A 12,229-nucleotide genomic window follows, 5' to 3' on the forward strand; every position below is an offset into this window, starting at 1 on the left:
AATTAAATAATCGCTAATGAAATTTTTACAAATATCGTTCACATTTGTTTGGAGTATTTCAAAATACTCCAAATAACATCAATGAAATTTTATCCCAATAGTGTTTTACGTATACGCCACATCTCTCGTGCAAAAGTAGTTCTTACAAAATAATGTTTCACAATTTCGTAATTTACATCAAACATTGTTGTAAACAAAAGTTATTTGATACAAATTAAATCTCCCCGCTTTTGTTCTTCTAAAACGCTTCTACCCACCACTCAAGTTTCCTACTTTTTAAAGAAAAGTCTCGTCAAAATTACTGCAGTCTCAAATCTAAACTCCCAGTCAACTGTTGGAAAAGAAAAATGAAAGACTCCTTGAAAAAAGTTTCTTCCACGTTGTCAAGTGAATAGATAACTAACTGTCGTTGTTTTTCTCGTTTGTTACAGAACTCGAACAACCAAGTTGCGCTTCCTGGACAGAACCAGGTGGCCCAGACGCAAGCAGAAACCCAAGGGGGGCCCAATACCGTTCTCAGAGTCATCGTCGAGCAGATGGTCTACCCAATTTCCTTGGACGTCCTCTATCAGGTAAGTTACGACTTCTGTTTCGCCGACTATCGATTAATTTCTCGGTAACTTTAACGCTTAGCAATGATTAATCGTGTTGTATTTCTTATCGTTGCCAAGATTCGATAATTTGTAAGTTTTATAGGTTATGGACATTTCGCTAATATATTTTCCCAGCTCTGTAAAGGTTCAGTAAATAATTTTGGAAGAAATCGCGAAACTTACAATTTATATCGTATAAATACAGGCTACCAGTGACTTTTCTAGAATTTGACAGATATAAATATTTAAGAATCTGTGTCCGGTAGCATTAAAAAGAATTGAAACTTTTAAAACGTTGTAAAGGATTGGCTGAATCTTCCCAAAGGAAGGTAACAGATTTAAACAACGCGTCCCAATTCTCGAGTCACAAAGTACATAATAGATTATTTGCAGCGTGAACACCGGCGATGTAAATCCAAAAGTCTATATTTCATAGAGTTTTACCAGACAGTTTTACAGCGTTTTACAGCGATTAAAAAAAAAAAGCAAAAGAACAATCTAAAAAAGCCTGAAAAAAGCCAAATAATTGCTAAAAACAAAAAATTGCTAAATTTCGATCAACTCGACCATCGTACGTATTTATTTTACCTGTGAACAACTTGAAAGATCTCCTAATATTTTATAAGAAGATCCAAGTATATTTAAAAAAAAAATTCCTTTTGTACATCATTCTCAAAAAAATTCGCCAAAAATCTACGGAATAATTATCAAATTCCGAGTTACACCACAGATTACAAGCTATTCATCTTCAAAGCATTGGCGAGAGGGTCGACGAACGACCGAGTGCGCGAACGCGAAATTTATTTGAAAACAACAGCTATACTAGGGATCAGGCACGCGTGGTAAAAACGGTCGAAATCGTTGGGAATAATGCAGGAGATGGGAAATTAATCGGATTTCGCGGCGTATCCGGCGAATTCGATTCCCGATTAATCGGATATTTTCTTCTTTCGCCGACGAGCGCGTGGATTACAATGGAAGAGGACCGCGGCATATTTCGTCCGCCGCGAGCTCGCTAGATTTTTAGTCTCGTTTTCGTTAATGGAATATTAAACAATCCGCGTTAGGTGGCGAAACATTTACCGTTTCGCTAGAATTCGACCAACCTCCGATCTTCCACTACTTCGAGTCTTCTTTGTCACGCTTATGATCCATAATTTGATTTTCCACCGGGTTTGTCGCCATTTTATTGAGTAGTAGGACAAGATGGACGACGAAATTAGGACGGTCGGTAATGTAGGAAATGTTTGTATTATAAACTATTTGTTATTGGTTCAGTAAGCAGTGTTTTGGCAAATTTTTTAAGATTTTTGTCAGTTTCCTTCGCAAGTATCTCTTCTTTAAAATTCCTCTTTTAAAATTACAGCTTGTTATGATATTCGACTTAATAATTTAATAATAATAATAAGTTAATTGCTTACTTTTTGACAATAAAATTGATTATCGTGATTTTTTAGATTTTGGCTCGAATTCAATTATAATTTAGAGGATTAATGGAATAGGTATAAACAGTAGACAGAAGTTTCTGGACACATTTATAAAAACGTAGTAGATGCGGGAATTGCACGCATTATTTTCCATAGGGATTGTTAAACCAAAGAGAATTATTTCATAATGGTGTAGTAAATCTGCAAGATTTCGACGAACTAAAATACGTACTTTTATATGACTGTAAAAAAAAAAAAAGAAGAAAAGACAGAAATATATTCCTATATCACAATACGTATTTTTGAAGAGTATAATATGAGTTCGACATCTGAAACGTGAATTTATGGAAGCATGTTACCAGGCAAGCGTTCCGTTCAAAATATCCGGATTTTCGCTGCAGCCGAACGTGAACAACTTCCCAGCAAATATTCCCTGTTAGTTCGTCCCTTTTCATCCGCTTAATCCACTATTTTCGCAAATTTATGCTACGTTTTATAATAGTTCTGATTCATTTCGCATAAAGGCGGTTAATTTATTTTCTCCGTACTGTTCCTGAATTTTTGTCCCTTTAAATTCTATTAAATGCCAGAGATAATTATAAAAATTCTGAATTATACTTGAGCCGTGATACTTCTAGAACTAGAATTTTGATAATAATTTTAATTATCCAAGGAATACTAATTACAGTTTTCCGATTAATTACTTATCCTCCGTTATTTTTTCATTCTGCCAAATTTTCGGGCTCAATTTTGTCAAAAAACTGAAATGTTCGATGCAATTTTATTATTTTTCGTTTTCGCGTCGTTTTGAGCCATACAATCATCCTTGATCCTATTCGTACCGTGAATTACGGATCATCCTGTGTATACAGATTTCAGGCGACACCAAGTGTTTCAGAAGCTGTCGCTACACAGGTACACGTGTTGTATGTCACAGTGTTATGTGTGACACAGGTTCCATCAGCGTTTCAAATGTAATTCTAATTTAACATATAATTCTCTGGACTAAGCAGGACGAAAACGAGCGATTGATTGGCATAATGCAAAGTCATTGAAACAGGCAATTGTGTGAAGCTATCGCGTCACATGGTCCGTCGCACCAATTTTGGATTACCAATTCGTAATAAGGAAACGGCTTCCCCCGCCTGATTACATATTTACAGAATTACGAATAGCAATTAACGATACGCGGGAATTATGCAGCCGCGTTGTTATTGAATTAATTTGCTTGTTTCGGGTACATAGAAACCGATTCTCGTGAACGATTAATTGGCGTTCCGCGACGCTCGATTAACGAGTCGATTAAAATTATCGCGACATTATCGCCACTATTGTTGCGACTGCCGTTGCTGAAATAAAAAGATTTCATATCATCGAAGCCATTAGATCATCGCGCAGTTGTTTCAGTTGAGATTTTACGCGCCGTAGAAATTGTGAAAATGGAAAGTGTTGGTGTCAAGTATAGTAGCTGCTTATAACAGATGTACAGAATATACTTATATCCTATATAGATCACTATAAAATATACATAGGTCGTTTACCGAAATCTTGTCAATCTCTTAAAAAATACGTACAACGTATCATAAATCGTAACGTAACGCAATCGTCAGATTCTCTACGTCAGAAAATTCTGCTTCTCAAAATGAATACACAATTTCTTATTTTTGTTACGGTAAATGAACATAAGAAACTATGCTGGTTAACAATCAGTCACAAAGTTTTTTCCGACAAATATTTGACAAATCGTGCACCGAATATATACGCACCTACTTCTTGTAATAAATTTATGATAAATGTAACGCTTCAGTGAAAGGTTAACCAAAAATATGACAAATTCCTTGATAAATACGTCGTAATTTATTACCGAAATACTCGAGGAGCGAAGTACGATAGGGAACATCGAAATTGAAAAAAATCGGCGCGATATTTCACCAATTTTTGCTTACGAGAAACTGCCGTTTCCCTATAACACTTTTTCACCGCGTTGACATGTGGGATCGATCTCGAAAGGAATGCAACCAATCTTCATCAGTATCGAGCACAACTGCGTTCATCTAAACTTTTCCTCCGCTTTTTTTTTTCTTCTGTCAATATTTCGACACGAAAAAATAGAAAATTCGCGACGTGGCAAAAAGAGTAAAAAAGGGAAAGGAACGATAAAAAGTAAGAGATAACAAAAGAGTGATTCACTGTGGGGGGAATGTGCTGATCGCAATCAAAGTTTAGAAAAAAAAGAAAAAAAAAGGAAACGTAAGACAATACCTATTGTAACGGCGGGCTTTTTGTTAAAATAAGGCAAAATGGAAACAAAGAATCGATAGGAAAGTGAAATAGTACAGACGGTTCTATTTTATTCTTATAAAAAATATATGTACTAAAATGATTTTGAGCGAGAAATAAAGGCCGGGGAATAGAATCTCCAATTATTCGAACGTGAAATTGAAAACCTGTTAATAAGTACAAGCGAAAGAATTTGTATATGATTTCGCAAATGTACGTATTGAAGGTAACAGAGATATTTTTATCGTTGGATTATCTTACTTGTTTATTAGTTGCGTGTAATTCGTGCATTTGGATATGTTTAGTAATTCCCCTTTAACGAGACCCCTTTAGAAGCCGTTGAATGCGATAATCGCGGCTATTTCCGTTTTGGAGAGAGTTCCGTGGATTTTTCGGAGGTTCGTTGCGTCATGGCCCACGAATCCGGAAATTGAGGGCTTCTTTCCGGCTGAATGTCACGTGTTTTCATACGTAATGCCAACCGTGGTTACGGTATGCTAAACATGGCTTGGACCATTCTTTCTGTTGGATTCAGGTTAAGAAAAAAAAAGGAAAAAGAGGAATAAAAAGAAGAAGAACGCGCGCGGGATGGCTTGTAGGGCTAGTTTGAACGAAGGTTCGCGAGATCACGAGGCGACGAAAAATGGAAAGTGTAAAAAGCGTTTCTTCCTTGCTTTCCACGCTTTTTTGCGAATAATATAGGGCTTAGGGTAATAGAGATTTATTTCGTGTTTTCTTAAGCATTTGCCAGATATCTTGCAATTCTCTAAGGCGAGATAGTTTGTAGTTAGAAAGCTATGAATTTTCATGAACATTCGTATTACGCAGGTTTGACATTTTTAAGGTTTCCCAATTGCAAAAGTTTGAAATTTTCACGTTTCTACCAAAGCTGAAAATTCTCAAAGATTAGCTAGATCGTGTTTATAGAAGCATGAATTTCCGTAAACACTCGCAATCTAATTACAAAGATTTGAAATTTATTATACCATTAAATAATTCTATGTGAAACCCGAAAGTTCTCAAAGATTAGCGGCCAGCTTGTTTTTATAAAACCATGAATTTCCATAAAAATTCGCAGTCTATAATTACGAAGGTTTGACGTTTGCTGTATTATTAAATAATTTATAGGAAAGTCGAGAATTCTGAAAGATCAGATGCATTCTGGAATCGAAGGAAGAGCCGAGAGATTCGAGAAGATTTCGCGCGGTGACTTGATGCACGGGATTTTGGTAGAAGTACAGAGTAGTAGAAAGGTGGTAAGCCGATAATGGACTGACTAGAAAACACGGCTGGATTACAGACCCTGGCATTGGCCGTTGTTTGGCCGCGTAAGTAGGCTTACGCGGCGATTTCAACGCCGAATTTACACGCATCGCGATCGCTTCGAAAGATTAGCTCCCGGCCATCACGCTAAGTCGATTCTGCCTGCTGACCGGAAGTGCTATTCCGCTGCCTTTGTTCGCTACAATGTGCATTATATAGTAACCAAGGCCTGTAACAGCTATTTCGAAGTTTCGTGGTGTTTCGCGCTATCTAATTTGTGAATCTCTGTTTGGACGAAAATTGAATAGAGAATCGAGCTGATTTTATAGTACTACGGTTATTGTAACAAAATTTCCACGTGCTCCAATTCCACGTACGATGATGACCTTTAAGAGTTGAAAAGCGTAAAATAGATTTCCACCCTTTGCAATTAGATTCTGAATATTTATAGAAATTCGTATTGATATAAAAGCAAGTAAAGAAACAGAGCCTAAGCAGAAATTTGTTTCATATACTTATTAAATATTACAACCAGTACTCTACTTGGCGTATTTTCCATATTTTAATATACGTGTTAATTAATATACGTGTTTATAGGTGGTCCGTGATTTATGAATTTTATTAAATTTTATGTTTTACCCATATCGTTTCATAGCGGCTTGATAGTGGTAGGTAATCGAGATTAGTTAATACGACGGTGTTGCTTTCACATTAGCTTAATATTACTCGTAATTTAATGGATCATTCTGGTGCATTATTCATAATGTAATTCCTGATTAGTAGTAATCAAATACGAATGGAGGAGATTATCGATGGAGATTTGTATGCTTGATGCAGAAAAATGTATAAATTGCGTGTAATAAATTGTATTATGACTTTCAAAAATCACGGAAAATACGGAAAATTTTAAATCGCAAGTAAAGACTAGGTAAGTTATATGAAATTATAAAATAGCAAATGCGAGCAGTGGCAAAGCTGTGAGAATTTTGCGCGAGTCGTGTAGCTGCTTCGACTGCAATTCCTTGCCCGCAGCACGTAATCCTCGCGATTTAAATGAAATCGATGCAGAACAACTGCAAAGAAATCTGCAAATATTGAAACATGGAGAATTCAAGAGAGGAGATGGTTATCCGTGGAGTTGAAACGCGAGAAATTTAATAACGGTCAGGAAGTCTGAGAAATATGCTTGGTCGTAATATTTATATTCGAATAATCGATTCAAATTAATATTAATATTTGTATCTTAATGGTCTGCCTACATTTTTCTTACTTTATTAACCAATTCCAATTTGCAAAGTAAGAATGAAGTCGATTATATGTATCGCTTTGATAATCGGAGAAAATTCTTGGTACAGATATTTAACATGCAGCAAATTATCTCGCAAAAAATTTTATTAACTACGATCCTCATCACTCCGAAGAATGAAAAAGTGAACAACGCCCGTAATCGTAGAATTCACGGTCTTCAGGGCGAAGCAGAGTAATCGACGATAAAAACAGGAGGGTCGTTAAAAGTTTTGCGATCAATGGTCCCTCGATAGGATACGTTTCGTTAACTTCACGGATCATTAGAAATTTTAAGACGCTGAGTAATAGCGTCTCACTGCATTATCAAGTTTTCATCGCGTCACTTCGACAGGCCACTCTTTCTTCGTCTTATTCCTTGATTATGCATCGAAGGTTTACAAGGGTAGGTAGGCACGCGTAACCGATTTCGTCATCTTTGAAATCACATCAGTGACCATTTTCGTCTAAATAAAAAACATTTAGTAATAAAATAACATTTGAAACACAGGCTGACTATAAAACTTCGATGCATTCGCGCGTTTTTTTCAAAAATGTATCTAAACTTTATTACGAACACGCTGTATAATTTAAATACTTTAAGGGTAGTAATCAACGTACAAGATTAAAGAGAGAGGATGAATCTGTATAAGGTAATGATAAACAAAAATTAAGAGAAGGAAATAGATTTCTGTAAAAATAGTAAGAAGAAATAAAAATTAAACGGAGAAACTGGATCTCTACAAATGAAATAATAAATAAAAATAAAGAAGACAAACTAGATCTCTCAAAGAACGACGAAGTAAAACCAGCCCTTAATCGTTCGTTCATTCGTCGGTGGAAAAGGGAAACAGGGGAAGTAAAAAAGCCATCAGCCACGAAGAGACGATCGGTTACACCGCAGCTAACCGTGAAAAACCACCCTCGGTGCTACATGGGGGTTACAAGGCACGTAAGAAGGTAGGGCGGAAAGGAAAGAAGGGGGGGGGGTGAGAGAGAGGAACGAAGGGAAAGTAAGCAGAAATAGAGGCAGGCCGCGAGTTCGTAAATCGGATTATACATACGGTCGTTGGATGGAGGCTCGTAAAAGCGGCATGGCATCCTCGAAACCGGTCGTTTCCTCCCTGTAATTTCTCTCTGAACACGTTCCTCAACGTCCTGTGTTGAAAAACGCTCCTTCAGGAAACGTAAATGCCGGTCTTTTGACGTTTACGCGCGTAGTTGCTTCAAATGGCGAGCGATTTCTCCTTTTCCACCGTTTTTATTTTTTTTTTTTTTTTTTCTTTGTCTTTTTCGTGACTTATTCCGTGGAAGAAAGGAGGAGGAAATTTTGAGAAGCGAAAGTGGATGGGGTATACGGGGTAGCTTGGACACCTGGGACACTTTAAATCTCGTCTTATTAAAGCAGCGTCGGATGAAACGGTTCGGTGTCTTTTTGGAATGGAAATTAGGGTTGTCGAGTGTTTTTTGTTATATTTTGGTTAACAGCGAAGTGGAGGGTGGGTTGAGTTTTAGGGGTTGTTGATAGGTTAATATCTATATATTTATATTTAGTGACAGATCTAATCTTCTATAGTACGCTTTTATAGCGATGCTTATATACCAATTACGAAACAAAAATCAAAATTTTACGTTATATGTTGCCATTGCAACATTTAACTTTCAATACGAATTCTTTGTGATTCAAGATTCTATTATTCAGATAAATTTCACGAAGCAATGAGAATTTGTGATTTGTGCACCTTTTGCACCAGGTACGCATGCAAGTACACGTGTATCGATCGATCATCGAGATTATTTTTTGATACGCTGTGTTAAATTCATATTTTGTTATGACGTATGATTTTTAATAACTACCGTGGATTAAAAATTTGTTTAACACACGTGGATGGTTATTGCGATGGGATTATGAATTATTTCATTCAACCGTCTGCCTCGTGTAATATGCTATTTTGTTATATAGGAGTGTTTATTACAGATTCAGTATTCATTTCGAGGATTTGTTGTTTTAATTATAGCCGCGGGAGTTATGGAAATTATATACTGGTTCATTATAGAAATATTTCACGAAGCAGTAATGTATATGAATAAATATATTTGTAGAAAATTGTCGACAGGTTTCTTAATGTCCTAGATAAAAAAAATCTTGTTAATTAATTTTTAGATTATTTTGCACGAGAAAGATTTATGAAAATATGAAACATTCGAAAAAGAAAACCCGAATTTTTAAAATGCCATTGTACATAGTTAAAATGGTTAGTATCTGACGTATCCACGTATGTAGATCCACAATAGATCATATCAAATGTACCTTAAGTTTGTTTAAGTTAGATTAGAAGTAAGTTAAAAATTATTTTTATACCCAAGGCTTTTTGGATCGTTGTTTATCTCTATGTTGTTATGACAAACAAGTCCCGTAAAACTTCTTGAAATTATGAAAAAGTAAAAAAGGTGGTACGTTTTGAAATTTTACAGTATAATAAAATATAGTTGCTATATTAGAACCAGAAAAGCGGTTTATATTTTCACATTGTCAATATACAACTGATATACAACCATAAATGTAAAATTCGACCGGGATCCAAATTTACTCGCGTAGTTTCGATCACGTGTACATCAAGCACGAATAATGTCGGATCGTCGACGCGGATATGGCCGAAATTACGTTACTATTATTGTTCGTTATTGCATTAGCGACGACGGAGGGAGGGAGAGAGAGAGAGAGAGAGACGGTCACAGACGCGTCGATAATCGAGAACGCGAATTAATAACTGTTACATCAATCAATATGTACAATGCGACCCCTCTGTCGACGATGCGTGCCACGGTGACCATGAAAGGGTCGATGTTTGCTATGGTTGGCAACGGACGTAGGTGGTTCCCTGGAGACCGATGAACGACCATCATTTCCACGGAGTAAACGAATGAACTCTCTCTTCCTTCGTGTTATGGTTGTTGTCGCGGTGTTACGGGGAAATTAGTGAGTACGAAGTGTTCATTCCCTATTTGATATATATATATATAAAGGTTTGGAGTTTTATTTTATATAGCAAAAAATATAATGACAAGGGAGGATTTCGTCTTTTTTTCTTTCTTCCAAAAGTTCCGAATTTCCAAAAGTCCAAAAGTTCAGAATTTTACCTTATATAGGGACATATAGTAGAAATTGTGGATTTTGTGTTTTGCGAGATTGATCGTACAGGTGTATTCAAAAGTTGGGGCAGGACACTTTATTTTATGTAGAGGAAATTAATAGGAAGGGTTGGTTTTACGTTCGATGAAGGTGCATTGGTATATTTGAAAGTTTATTTTATATTAGTATTATTTCATATAGGATAAATCAATGTGTAATGTATACAGTATCTTTAAAACGTTTTGTAATATAAAATATCTGCATTTAAAGTGCAATAAATAATTTCTGGATTAAATAACGTCATAGAATAGAGATTACGTTTTAAGGAGATTATTTAGACGTTTAAACATCTGTGTGTTACGTGAAACGTGCTCGAATTACATCAGCGGCTTTAATGCCGCTTTCACACTACATATACCACGAATCGATTCTCATCGATATTCGGCAGAAGCGATTGCTGTTCTCTATTTTGACCACGTTGACAGTGACGTGATTTGACAATCAACGGGCAAACATACTGTTGCCAGCATGGAACAATCATCCAAATGAAGAGCGATTTTTATATACATTTTTCTTCTTTTTTTTAACGTCCCTCTTTTATACAATTTTTAATTTTTTCTATTTCCTACATTTTCTAGTTTTCTAAATATCTTCTCATTTTTCCATAGCGAATATTAGTTTCAGAGTCTGGATATTTTTTTTAAAGAATATTTGACACGAAATTCGATATTAATTTCACTGGAGAAATATTGAAAATAGTCGCTCTCTTCGTATGTGGATGCAGGAAATGTTTATTAAACGTTCAAATGCAGCCTAAAATTTGTTCGGAAAATCGGAGAAATTGAATGTTGATTGGTTACAATAGAAGACTGAATTTTTCCCGCGTGTTCTGTAATGGATACAAATAACACGGTAAAGGTGGAAAATAAATGAATGGAAAATTGTGAAATATAATATTTCATTCGGAGGCTGAATGCCTGTGAATTGTTAGTGTTATTTTTTCGTTGATCATATTTTTTCATTTGCGAGTCATAACAACTCCTACAATCGTATAATAACTGAATGCTTCTTTATAACATTCTGTTTGGCGAAATATTACTACTAGTACAACCGTTTAATTATTTTGTATTTTAATACATTTAATACATTTCCAATTTCCCTCTATTATACAGCGAAATACTACGATCGAATAATAATCTCCAATATCTGATCTTTTAATTTTTCCTCTTCTCTTAACTTTTCCTAAAAAATTCGACAGCTTGGATCCAAAACGCTCGCATAAATCATAAAAAATTCGCAAAATTTTTTTAAATGATCGAAAGTTATGCCAATCAACAGTTGATAGCCTCGTTGAGCAGAAATTCGAACTTGGAGGGAAATATAGCTAGACGGAATGGTTTTTTTTTTTTTTAAATAACGAGACGCGTAACGGAGAGGAATTTTTGCACGGTGAAAAGGTCGGTTAATTGAAAAGCATCGAAAGTGAGAGTTTATTGGAAAATGTTTTGTCACAGGGGTACACGTGATTGTGTTTAATTACGAGCACGTGTCGTGCTCTTTTTATTGCTGGCCATTTTGCAACGTTCGCCCGGCCTTTTTACATCGTTTCGCCCCATAATTGTCGTCGTTGTCATTTAGTTTATTTGCGGATAATAATTCATGTATTTACGAAACCGGAAAATAGGAATATTTCAGAGGAATTTAAATAAATTCATTGTTCGTTGTATTTAATATCGGCGATGGGATGCAATCGTTGATGTTCTCAATTAGTATTCAGTCGAAGACGCCTAGATGTTTATAATGAACCATCGCTGTTATACAGTGTATTCGTTTTACCTGGAGACGCGTAAATAACTCGCAAACTGTAGAAGATACGAAAAAATGTTCGAAACAAATATTGTATCATTTCGAGGATCGCACATCGTACCGATATTTACTGTATCTTGCGATGATCTTGAAAAGTGCTGTGACGATCATGGTTATATTTTGAAATGGTAATTACATCTTTTTTATTCCTTATTATCGTAGCTGATACGAAAAAATTCTCAAAACACTATTTACTTGCATTCTTTGTATAAACTGCTGTCGACGTATTAATTCTTGAGTAGAATGGAAAATTGCGTCCTTTTAAATGACGAACATGTAGAAGGACGAGCGACTAGCTATTTTCGGAATACTATTTAGTACACTCGCGCATTTAGTACACGTGGAATCGGCTCTTTTTAGAACCATCGTGACGTAGAACGGCT

The 12,229-nt window shown here is 35.7% G+C and overlaps 1 protein-coding gene across 18 annotated transcripts in view; it reads left to right on the plus strand.

The window, feature by feature from the left end:
* The window catches only part of LOC117237668 (polypyrimidine tract-binding protein 2), a 414,765-nt gene that overhangs the window by 371,852 nt on the left and 30,684 nt on the right, over positions 1–12,229 (plus strand). For all 18 annotated transcript variants that reach the window (XM_033501879.1, XM_033501873.1, XM_033501874.1 and 15 more), the window contains one exon: positions 432–572. In XM_033501879.1, coding sequence (XP_033357770.1) covers positions 432–572 — 141 coding nt within the window. The remainder of the gene's footprint in view (positions 1–431; positions 573–12,229) is intronic.

This window comes from Bombus vosnesenskii, unplaced genomic scaffold (genome assembly GCF_011952255.1).
Source record: "Bombus vosnesenskii isolate JDL3184/JDL3185 unplaced genomic scaffold, Bvos_JDL3184-5_v1.1 scf7180000013395, whole genome shotgun sequence".
Lineage (NCBI taxonomy): Eukaryota > Metazoa > Arthropoda > Insecta > Hymenoptera > Apidae > Bombus > Bombus vosnesenskii.